General features: G+C 38.7%; 1 protein-coding gene across 1 annotated transcript in view; it reads left to right on the forward strand.

Moving 5' to 3' along the window:
• LOC129352754 (septin-7-like) overlaps positions 1 to 8582 on the forward strand; it is a 32833-nt gene extending 24251 nt beyond the window's left edge. Inside the window, exons 10-15 of the mRNA XM_055021855.1 lie at positions 189 to 240; positions 586 to 711; positions 1067 to 1087; positions 4173 to 4308; positions 4384 to 4529; positions 6125 to 8582. Of these exons, the coding sequence (XP_054877830.1) occupies positions 189 to 240; positions 586 to 711; positions 1067 to 1087; positions 4173 to 4308; positions 4384 to 4529; positions 6125 to 6161 (518 nt within the window). The 3' untranslated portion in view covers positions 6162 to 8582. The remainder of the gene's footprint in view (positions 1 to 188; positions 241 to 585; positions 712 to 1066; positions 1088 to 4172; positions 4309 to 4383; positions 4530 to 6124) is intronic.
• Positions 8583 to 12644: the final 4062 nt, after the last annotated feature.

The raw sequence follows: 12644 nt of genomic DNA on the forward strand, positions 1-12644 counted from the left end.
GCTTCACTGTGGAGGAACGCATGGGATGCCACTCTGTGGCATGTTACGGTACTGCAGCAAGCAGACACGTTTTTACCTTGCTTAGTTCCACACTGAGCTGCTGCCTGGTGCACATTTAGATGTAATGAACAATGATTTAGGTTTCAAGCAAAGTCTGAAACATGAGATCATTTTTCTTTTATCTGCAGTTGAAAATGGAGACCACTGTGATTTTACTATTCTCCGTAACATGCTGATAAGGTGAGTTAAAGCGCACATCTTTCTACAGCCTTTACAGCCTCAGAGCTCAGGACGCTCAGAACAGCCAGTTAAATCTCATTTAGAGCCACAAATTTTAGATGACTTCTATTTTTAGGCTTTAAAATAAAGATCAAGAGAACTAAAACTTAAGCTTGTTGTTATATCTAAAATTAAAAATATTAGCTGGTTCTTCTTAAATTTTTGCCAAAGTTATTAAGAACCATTGTTGCAGGTTGCTGACCCCTGGTTTACATGAACTCATTTGCTTGACATTACAGATTACCAAACAAAAAGTTTTGTTGATTCATTCCATAGAGAAGGTAACAGACTTTTTCTTGGTTTCAGGACTCATATGCAGGACCTGAAGGATGTCACTAACAACGTCCACTATGAGAACTACCGCAGCAGGAAGCTGGCTGCTGTCACCTATAATGGTGTTGACAACAATAAGAACAAGGGCCAGCTAACCAAGTGAGTTTACCGCACCAACCTCTTACAGGTCACATTAATGAAGAAAAGGCTCCTAGAATTAGCTTAGCGGCCCAGCTGGAGGTTCTGGGAGCTGATTGCTCCCAGTTTGACCCTGAAGTTCTGTATAGACCATAGGTTGACTAAAGCTTCACTGGTTCCTTATCCAAACGAGTGAGCACTAACTCCCACTAACTGGTCATCAGCTGGATTTAATCCAACTCTCACTGAGGCACCATCTGACTGCTAAACCAATAGCTCCATCTGTCTCTGTCCATCAGCATACTGTCACAAAGTAATGCATGATTTTTGGCAGCATGCTAAGTGTCTGTGCATTTCTTTCTTTCTTTGTTTTTAGACCTGACACACCTGATGGCATGTAAGTTACCTCACTTTGTCACTCCCTTGTGAAAAGGCTCTAGCTTTGCCTCTCCCTGACACCTGTCTGTTTTCAGCTGCAATGCTTTTAGTCTGTTTGCTCTCTGTGAAATCTGGAGGTTTTATCAGGGAATGCTAAGTTCTTACTGGCTAGAGGAATTGGGTGAATACAATATGAGATGAACATGAAACCTAACATGCTTGTTTTCTAAAAACTGAAGAAACTTAGGGTTCATTCTCACCAGCCGTTTATCCCACTTTAATTCCAACTGCAGTTTGTCTGTCTACAACAGAGGTGTCAAACTCCAGTCCTCAAGGGCCACCTTTAGATGTGCCTCTGCTGCACCACACCTGAAAAAATTAATTAGGACACGTTGAAGGCACTATGTCTCTCGGCTAGCCTGGGAACACCTTGGTTCCCCCGGAAGAGCTGGAAGAAGTGGCTGGGGAGAGGGAAGTCTGGGCCTCCCTTCTGAAGCAGCTGCCCCCATTACCCGACCCCAGATAAGCAGAAGAAAACGGACGGACGGACGGACGGACGGACGGACGGACGGACGGACGGACGGACGGACTGTGGAGAACTTATCTACACAAGGAGACAATTAAGCCATTCCATCCCAGTGTTTTGTACCTGTGGGACATCTAAAACCTGCAGGACATCGGCTCTTTAGGGCTGGAGTTTGACACTGTGGTCTACAAAGTCCAGTTAGTTTGGGGAGATATGAATGTGTAATAGAGCTCTTATGTGAACCAAAAGCAGGAACCAAACAATCGCACAGGGCATTCTGGGTGAAACCAACCAAAAGAAACCATTTGTGGTGCTAGCTGGAGAAATGGCTCATGGTCTTTGACCAAGGACAAGAAAAATCCTCCAATCGGTGAAATCTGATCCCGCTGCATTTTTACATGTATTACATGAAGAAGAAATCTGTGCTCATGTCTTCTTCAGATGTTTTTGTTTTGTTTCTTTTAGTGGTTCTTGGTGCAGCACAACCACAGTCGAGGAAGGGATCATGTTGCTCAAAGACTTTGGTTTGTTTGACACAGGATGGTGAGAAATAGAACCACAGCAGCTGGAAATGAAACAAGTGTTGTAACTTTGGTCCCAAATGGAGACCAAAGTTACAACAGAGATCGGCATAGGTTATCTCTGCTGGTTTTAAAGTACTAGCTTGAGGTCCTGATCAAACTAAGCTAGGCTTGGTGACTGTTTGCTGTCTGGAACACAGAGATAGATGTCAACAGAAAACCAGGGAGTAAAGACATTAGCAGAAATGTGCTATGAGAAAACATTGTTGTTGCTCATCATGATGACATCATATCCAAGTTCATTTGAAGTTCATTATGCTGCAAGGAGAAAGATTATTCAGAAGAGGAAAACATTCAAGACATTTCCAGTCTTCCCAGAGACAGACATTAAACAGAGAAAACCCAAATCTCCATCTGTCACACTTCACATGGCAATTAATGTTAAAAAATTCAAGAACAGGTATGTCTGCTTTGGAAGAGGTTTCTGCAAATCAGACTTTGGACTTGTTGGAATTTTGAGGATAAGGTTTTTTGGTGACCAAAGTGAAGATGTTAAGTCACAATACACAGTATGACATTTTAATCGCAGTATATCAGTATAAGTACCTATTGCCAATTGTCAACTGTCAACTGGGCTTGGGGTTGTGATGATCCAGCTACAAACTCTATTGTAAACTTCAGTCTTCTAGATTGAAACGTGAGGCCAGTTCTCCTACAGCTAAGGATTGGTCCAGCCTGATTTATAAGACCTTCCAGGAAACAACCGGTTATCTGAAGCAGAGCATCTGGAGAATAACTGACTGAACTGATGGAAGACATCTGTGCGTTAAAATGTCAGTGAGCAATAAGAGGCCTGAGCAGAACAAGTTACTGCTGCTGTATGTGGATTTACAAGCTGCAGGGAGTAGACATGCTGGTTTCACTCACAACCTTGGTTTGTCTTCACACATCCTGTTATTACTGTTCATCCCACCTTGCATTTACCTTACTCCTAAACCATTCACTGTTGGACATAGATGAATATTTTTGTCTGGAATCAGTAAAATCTTTATAAATGCTAAAACATTCAGCTGTGTAAGCTAGCTTTGAGCCAGCTCACAGGCCTAGCTGGTGAGCTTTTAGATTCACCAGGTAGGCCTGGTCATGATGACACTTGACTGGATGATAAATTGTCCCAGAAATTATGCTGTTAAACCATATTGTCATCTTTTTGACCATTTTCAACTAATTAGTTATAATAATGGAAAATCAATTATTCCATTATTAATGGAATAATTATGGATGTTCTGAAAAAGAACATCCATTTGTAAAATAATTTAACAGTGGAACTAGAAAACATTTGAAATATTCAAAATAAATCAACAAAATAACCAAAACAACATTAGCTAATACGGATCATTAGTTGTTATGTTTCAACAATATTAATCATTCAGCATAGGCAGGGAAAACAGGCAAGAACAAAAAACGAGCAAACTAACCACTTGGTTCTGGGTATCAAATTTTTGCAGTATTAAAGGGAAGCTTCTCTTTGAGCTCATCATTCATTTATCATGTGGTTAGTCTATTTCTTGCTTATCATGACACAAACGGATCATTTATAATCACCATTGTGCTTCAGATATGTAAATCCCCCCCTCAGCTCCCACTGAGCCTTCCAGGCAGACGTTAAAATGCTGATCGTTGTATTTTAGTATTTCTCAGAGATCTGGCCAGAAGTTAGGGGGAGCGTAGTTCATCTGGGTGACTGGCTGATTGTCAGCCTTATTCTGATATTCAGAATCATGAATATCAGTGAAGTGACATTAGCTTACATCCCTTCTGCTCAGAGGAAAACAAGGAGCAATTTTATCTGTCTGTCTCTGAAATTCTGACTTCAGGTTGGTTCGCTTCCTCTCTCTGTCAACTCTCTGAAAGCAGTCTGCTATACAAGGCTTCCAGTGACAACAGTCATCTAGTGCTTTCCCACCTTTTCTACGTCTACTGTTGGGAATTTGTCCTCTGGGAGGTGAGGAACCAGTGGGTGTCTGCTGTGTATTAGCCTGTGTCCATGTCTCTAGGAGCCCGCTAGCTCAAATGGAGGAGGAGCGACGCGAACATGTCGCCAAGATGAAGAAAATGGAGCTGGAAATGGAGCAAGTGTTTGACATGAAGGTCAAAGAGAAGGTGCAGAAGCTCCAAGACTCTGAAGCGGAGGTACATGGCTGAGGCAGGATTAAATCTGTTTGTTTCACTGAGCAGATCTCAGAATGGATTCTATTGTCTCTGCAGCTCCAGAAGCGTCATGAGCAGATGAAGAAAAATCTGCAAGCTCAGTACAAAGAGCTGGAAGAGAAGCGTCGTCAGTTTGAGGAGGAGGTGAACACCTGGGAGACCCACCAGAGGATCCTGGAGCAGCAGAAGCTCGAACTTAACAGGTAATGGAATATATATTTATATTCCATTACCTTCCATTAAAAAGTTTGTTTTTAAACGTTTATCCAGTTCAGAAACATTTTGAACTGGCTATATTTCTGAACATAGCCAGTTCAAAAAGGCATAGGAAGACGCCAAAGCTTATTAACCTTACACACAACTGTTAGTCAGACTTAAACTTTATTGTCACTAAGGTATCCCTTTGTGACAATAGTGACAATAAAACACTAAGGCCTACCTTAGTGCAACAGTAAATTTGGCAGCAAGAAGTTGTTGCTTGGCCACCAGATTTCACAGAAAAAATACAGAAAAACTGTAAGAGTGACTATAAATACAAATACATATACATAAGTATGGCTAGACAATTTATATTGAGCATATATTTTCTGATATATAGTTATTGATTTGTAACAATATGTATCTCAAATAACAATATGTATCACAAAAGACGCGATGAATATCAAGAGAAAATACATCTGGTAGAACGTTAAATAATTTTGCTGAAATCTGATCCAGAATCATACAGTATTCTGGGAAAGCTAGGCAGATTAAAGACTTCCAAGTCTTTAATCAGCTAGGTTGACCATATCAACTAACTTTCTCACTATTTGGTTCCCTAGCAACAACCTGTTGCGTAACCTGTTCAGGTTTTGCCACCGTGAATCAGAAATGCTTCAAAATATAAAAACAACAATCATGGACGAAAGGGAGAAAATTAGAACAGCTCCAGGGAAAACTAGATAAAACAGAAAAGATCACATCGCCAGTTCAGCAGGAGTTTAGATATTTAAAACAGAAATACTAGTCAACAATTATTTATTGATACTGACTGATATGAAATGTTTATATTGTGATATGTTTTTCAGCCATATCACCCTGCCCTATATACAACTATATACAGGTGCAGGTAAATAATTAAATAAATACAAATGCATAAAATAAAAATTCTACAATAAGCATTATACAAACAATAATATATGTGTGTGTGTGTGGGTGTGTGTGTGTGTGCGTGCGTGCGTGCGCGCGTGTGTGTTTGTGTATTTAGGAGGGACCAACAAAAATAATGATGAAAAATTAAGACTTTCAATAAAAATATTGCACTTAGCAATTTCAGACAGTCTGAGTGCAGATTATTGGTGTTGAGCAGCCATGTCTCATCCAGGATCTACATAGTGCGTTTCAGTCTAGAATGTAAAATATGGATTTACATTCTACATATATGTATATGCCCCTCCATATAAGTATTTATACATCGAGCTTTCCTTTCATGCCACAATGTCTGTTCTTTCAAAATAATGTCTGTACAATTAATTTATTCTATCTGTCACCTTGTTTCTGAGCCGGAGCGGTGCATTTCTGTAGAACCACAGGGAGGAGGAGATTGATTTTTTTCACAGATCCATGTCTTGTTGTAATGTCAGCACATGGTGACAGTTTAAACAAATACATTAAGAACTATATTTTTATACAAGTTACATACTGCAGCTTTAATGTTGTCTGATCCCTATAGCTATGCTCTCTCTTCATCAGGTTTTAGATCAGATGATTGATAAATGTGTTGAGTTGTAACTCTGCATTTCTGCTCTGGTTTCTGCAGGACCATTGACAAGGGCAAGAAGAAGAAGATCTTTTAATCTTTCTCTGGACCGTTGGTTCTAATCTGCCAAGCTGCCAATCTACTCCCACCTTTTGACCACCTTACTGTGTGACTATCAAGTGAAAGCCAGTGGGCAGCATAGTCTGAGTTTAACCTTAAATAACCCTCATTATCTCTTTTCTGGATCTATTTTGGGACACACAAATGTATGCAAAGAAGCATGAATACAGTTTTATCTTCCTGATTCAAACAGATGGAGTTCAGTCATTCTTTGCCCTTTGTTCTTCTGCTTTGGGAATATTTCATGCTGCACAATCTTTTCAAGCCGAAACGCAAGCAAAGGGTCAGCCCACCACTTCCTGTACACTCAAAGTGTGAAGCTGCAGTTAACATGAGCCACTGCTGCTTGAACTAAAACTGTAACCAAGTTTCAGTGTTTACTCATGATTGTTCATAATGTCTTCCCTTCTGTTCTTTCCTGTTGGCCTGTGTATAGAGATGGTGTTTAATGCAAGTGTTGTAGATGATGTTGCCCCTGGAAACCAAACAGACTCCTCAGTGGGCTCACGCAGAGCAGAACGAATCAGGAAAGGGCATTGTGCAGTCGGTGCTTAGATTAGACTTTTGGAGATTCTACAGATTTTGCATAAGAATATTTTCCAACAGAAACTTCCTTTGAAAGATGAAGCAGACAGTTTGTCCTGCTTCAGGTTGACAGTAAGCATCAGTTGGACTGCATCTATTTTTGTAATGTTATCTTTTAATGAACAAAGTCACAAAATAAAACTGTGATGTGGAAAATAGAGGATATTCATTGTAAGTCACAACATTTTAAAGAGTTTCATCGCACAATAACTTTCAATACAAATAGATTAGTGAGGAAAAAATTTTGTAGCCTTTAGTTAGCCAGCTGGCCAGAAGTGTGCAGTAACAGGTGGGGAAAGGGCAGCACTTTGTGCTTCTGGACACTTCACCACATTCTCTCATAAAAGTCACTTTAATCAGAAATACTGCAGTTTGGAAAGTGTCACTTGAAGCCAATGTTTTAACGTTGGCTTAAATTAAAGTGACTGCCAGCCCAGTGTACTGATGTAACGTATTGAGCTCATTTCACGTTAGCTTTGTGCTACAGGTTTGGAGTTGACTGCAGGAATTTAGCACAACAGTACAAGATGTTAGCAAATAAAATGTAGTTATTTTGTCTGGGTTCAAGGTCATCTTCAGTGTTAGTTTGGTTGAAGGTCGAGGTTTTCTGCACACAAACCAAAGAGCCAGTTGACACCAGAAAAACTTGTAAGCTGAGTTGTGCGGTGGCTCTATTTTGATGCATTGAAAATGCTTTTATTCACATATTTATTATCTACAGTTCATATAAAAAGTGTTTCATCCTTTGGATATTTTACCCTTTTATTGCTTTTACAAATGAATGTTTTTGGGGGGTTCTTTGACAAAAAAAACAACTTTTTTGTCAAAGGAAAAACTGACTTTTACTAAATTATGAAAAATAAAATAACCTAGTCAGTAGGTTATTGTATCAGTCAGCTGCAACCTTTTTAGTCAGTCAGCTGACTTTTTTTAGTTCACTGACTGAGTAAAAAACCTGTAAAGTTAGACCTTTTACAAGTTAAACTTTTTTAGGCAGATCTGTAAAGACACTGTTGCAGTAATCAATGTGACTAAAGATAAACACATCATGGATGGGTTTCTCTAGATCTTGATGGGACATTAGTCCTCTGATCCTGTTCTTCAGGTGATGGAAGGATGATCTTGTAAATGTCTTTGTGTCTCTGAAAGTTCAGGTCAGAGTTCATCACTACACCTAGATTTCAGCCTAATCTGTAGTTTCTATCTGTAAAACTGAAGCTGAGTGTTGACTGTTGATCTGGAGAAAGTTGTGGCACATCCACACATTTATCCGTTTTCAACATCTGTTCAATGATTGGATGACATCAGGGTCTTTGCACATTCATGTGGAAAACGCATGAAAAAGAGAAATGTAGAACTCATTCAGATCACAACAGATTTTTGATTGTTGGATTATCATGATGCTCCCGCAGGCCATGGTAGAAAGTCACATAATCTATATGAAAAATCCTCTCTGTTGTTAATGTTCTCTGTGACCAGAGCCGTTTCGCTGGCATCAAATAGAAAGATAAACAGATCAAATGCCACCAACCTTTAGGATATTGTGGCCTGAAAGCAAAACGTTTTACAGATTTCCCAGCAGGTGGCAGCATAACATTCCAAAACTATTTCTTGATAGTAAGAGATTGAACCTGTCCCTTAATGAGCCATATTTCTGTGTCTGAACTTTTATTGCTTTTACTGCAATTTTGTGGAGCAACGGCAATCCAACCTCCTCCAGACCCCCATTTCTATTGCCCTTTGACCAATCAAGCAGATGTCAGTCATGCTATTCATCCTAAAGGAAAGATTAAAGGTCTTATTAAAAGCACAATGTTCCAGTGGTCTCATCAGTGTATTTATTTTACTTTGTAGGGGTTCTAACAGGTAAACTAATGTCCTGGAAAGTAAAGTTTGTTGGTGTTCTTTGCGTTTCCCTGAAGTTTTCTGGAATCATTTGCAAAGTCGAAGGGAAAACTGCCAGGAGCCATAGGTAAACATAGAATGCTTCCACGGCAACAGCTTGAGTTAATGTAGAATTTATAGATTGATTCTTGTCACACAAGTGGTCTTTAATTAAATATTCCTACTTTCCTCTTTGGTATGAAGCAGTCAACACAGCTGAGATTCTTCATTAGTTTTAAGGTTAAAGAAGTCAATATTTGCCGTTACCTGGACTTCTGTCCTTGTATGGTGATAGTCATGTGATCTGACATCACATGACAATTTCAGAAGGAAAACCCAGACATTTATCCCAGTAGTACTCTAACACTTTCTGGCAGACCAGAATGACTTAAAATCTGTGAATTATCAGCACCACATTCAACCATCACCCCTATTATATGTGGAATGGTATGAAAATTATGAGAAGAAGTAGTTCTGGTTGCTTAAAACTGGAAGCAAGTCTAAATCTTGCTTTTCATGAATGCTGAGGGTGAGAGACAAAAAAGCTTTACCTCAGCGAAAGAAGTGAAAAATGCACAATCTGTGAATTCTCAGCACTACATTGAAATTTCTGCTTTATTAGCAATGGAACAGCATTAGAATGCTGAGAAGCAGTAGTTCTTGTTGATTGAAACAAGACTAAATGTGTTTCATGAGAGCTCAGGGTGAGAGAACAAAAAGGCTTTATCTTAGCAAAAGAAGTGAAAAATGGACAATCTGTGAATTCTCAGCACTACAATCAAATGTCCACCCTATTGGCTGTGGAGCAGCATAGACATGCTGAGAAGAAGTAGTTATGGTGGTTTGAAACTGGAACCAAGTCGAAATCTTGTGTTTCATGACAACTGAGGGGGAAGACACCAAAGAAGCTTTGTCTTAAGAAAAGCGGGGAAAATGGACAATCTGTGATATCTCAGCAGTACATTGAATTTCGAGGCTTATTATCTTTGAAAAAGTACAGAAATGCTGAGAAGCAGTAGTTCTGGTTGTTTGAAAATGGAACCAAGTCTAAATTTTGTGTTTCATGACAACTGAGGGTGAGTCATCGAAAGAAGTGAAAAATTGATAATCTGTGAATTCTCAGCACTACATTCAAATCTGCCTTATTAGCTGTGGAACAGCATCGAAATGCTGAGAAGCAGTAGTTCTGGTTGTTTCAAGCTGGAACAAAGTCTAAATCCTGTGTTTCGTGAATGCTGAGGGTGAGAGTCCAAAAAAGCTTTATCTCAGCGTAAGGGGGGGAATGGACAATCTGTGAATTCTCAGCACTACACTCAAATTTCTACCTTATTAGTTGTGGAACAGCATAAAAATGCTGAGAAGCAGTAGTTCTCGTTGATTGAAACTGGAATCAAGTCTAAATCTTGAGTTTCATGAGAGCTGAGAGTGGGAGACAAAAAAAAGCTTTATCTCAATGAAAGAAGTGAAATATGGACAAACTGTGAGTTTTCAGCACATTAAATTTTAAGACTTATTATTGTTGAAACAGCACATAAATGCTGATAAGCATTAGATGTAGATTCCAGATTCAAACAACCAGAACTAGTAGTGCTGAAAATTCACAGATTGTGCATTTTTAACTTCTTCACTGAGATCAAGCTTTTTTGCTATCTCATACTCCGCTTTCATAAAATACACCAGAACAACTTCAAATAACCATAACTACTGCTTCTCAGCATTTCTATGCTGTTTCAGAGATAAGTCTGAAAATTGAATCTTCCGTTTCCGGACCCGCCCCCTAATTATTCATTTTTATATTCATAACCTGCAATATTTGAAGTTCGACGATCTATTATCTCTGTCATTTCTGTCCAGTGAAACTATTCAACCTGCAGAGACTCAGACAGAGAAAGAAAGTGTTTAGAAAAGTTTATTGACGTGCATGAATTAAAATCCTTGGCTGAGGACATCGAGCTGTGTTTTGCGATAATTCCCGATGCTGATAGGAATGTCATCCCCGGGACCGACACTGGTGGTGGAGGTTGATGAAGGAAGGGTGCCTGGAGAGCCAGGAGAGTGGAGGTGGAGAAGGGGTGGAGGTGGGTTGAGCGCAGCGGCAAAGCAGAAGACATTATTGATGGAGGTCTTTAACAACTGGGGCTTGATTGGTGATTGGCCATGACGTGCTTGGTCCAGCGTTGATAGGTCGTCGATGAGCGGGGCACGCCGATTGGATGAAACAGGTGGGGCTAAGAGTTTTCCAGTTTGAATTTACGCCTGGGCTTCATGTCAATATATCTATATCAAGATATAATCAAAGTTTCTGTCCCATATTGGCATTGAAAGAATCTGGAATGTTGTTTTTTCCAATGAAAGCACTGGTTTGCACAGTAAATACAGTGTGGGTGAAATTTTATGAATGATACTCTGATGTCCCATTCTTCTGAAGGCAGCACAGAGCTGCACCGCCAGAATCTGACAGAACCACTGTTGATAAGAGTTATGATTATATAGTTGCAGTTCCTTTTGCGAATAGTTTGAACTTTAAACTGGCATTATTGTACATCTTTTATCTGATCATTTTGTGAAAGATTTAACAACTAAAGTGGCACAGAACATTAATATTTTTTTCCATTCTGATTGGCTGCTGATAGGCCTACTGATTTTAAGTTTGATGTTCATTGGATTTTTGCCTGTAAATCATCTACGAGGTTGTAGTAGGCGTGTGTGTGTGTGCGCGCGCGCGCGTGTGTGTATGTTTCAAAGTTCCATTGTGAAAGAGTAAGGCAACATTTTAAGGTGTTGAAGCAGGATATATAAATCATTTCATCTGTTGAGGACTTTCCAACACTGAGCAGAGGTGATAGGTGCTGATGATAAAGAATAAAATGGAGCATATTTTATCTGAACTGGTTGTTATGGTGATCCAATCAGAGAAAGAAGAAAACTGATCCAATTAATTTATAGATACAAATTGTATCAACGAGTCTGGTTCCATCCAACAGCTCTGAGCTGATTTCCTAATAGTTTTTTTTTTATCTTTGTATTATTTAACTTTTCTTTTAGCTACAATGTTAGTATTATAGTTCTTTTTGCAACCTGTGGCTCTTTGTACCCTCACTAGTGGCTCTTAATAACTTTTCATATTTTTAATTTTAGATATAATAAGAAATAATATCAGTTTTTTTAGTTTACTCCCAGAATATGGGCATTACATTTCCACAAAAATAATGACTCTAAAAGTACTAGTAATATTTCTTTAGATCTGAGTATCTTATCATTAGGTTTGAATCTTTGTGCTTTTTTATTATTTTACATACATTTTGGTTCCACAGAGTCTTTGTTTGATTCGATCTTAATTTCCTATTTTAAATCCAAAAATATAAATAAAACAGTGGTCCTTTTAAAATGACATAAAATTTTCTATTGTAGATAGTAAAATATAGTATAGTAAAATAATAAATTGTCTTTTTTCCAAAGGTTTTGTGAGAACATTCTTTGTGGAAATTAAATGCAAATATTACAGGAACAAAGCAAAAAACTAATAAATAATACCCTAAAATAATATCTTCATTATATAAAAATATGAACTGTTTCTCTTGTTATTCTTTTTAGCTCAATAATTTAGAGCCATCTAACCTCCTAACAAAACCCTGTTTCTGTTCATCTTACAGCTCATTTTAACGCACTCAGCTGGATAATATACACCACAGTTTTATTAGCTCACAGCTCGGTATGTAAATAATGTCCTAACCTGTAATAAAGTCATATCTAGATGCAATAAACAAAGTAAAATGTACATGTATGATAACACAACCCCATATCCACACACCCGACCCCGCCCCTCGTTCCCTCATTCCTCCTTCTTACACGTCACACCTGAAGCCACGCCTCCCACGTTAGCCGTCCCGGAAAAGAAGAAAACTTGGTTTCAAAATAAAAGCCTTATTAGAAGATTGTGTGAACTATAGATTTAATTCAATATGCACAGATTTGAACCGACCAGATGTGT

Source organism: Poeciliopsis prolifica, unplaced genomic scaffold (genome assembly GCF_027474105.1).
Source record: "Poeciliopsis prolifica strain line A6 unplaced genomic scaffold, Auburn_PproV2 SCAFFOLD080, whole genome shotgun sequence".
Taxonomy (NCBI): Eukaryota; Metazoa; Chordata; class Actinopteri; order Cyprinodontiformes; family Poeciliidae; genus Poeciliopsis; species Poeciliopsis prolifica.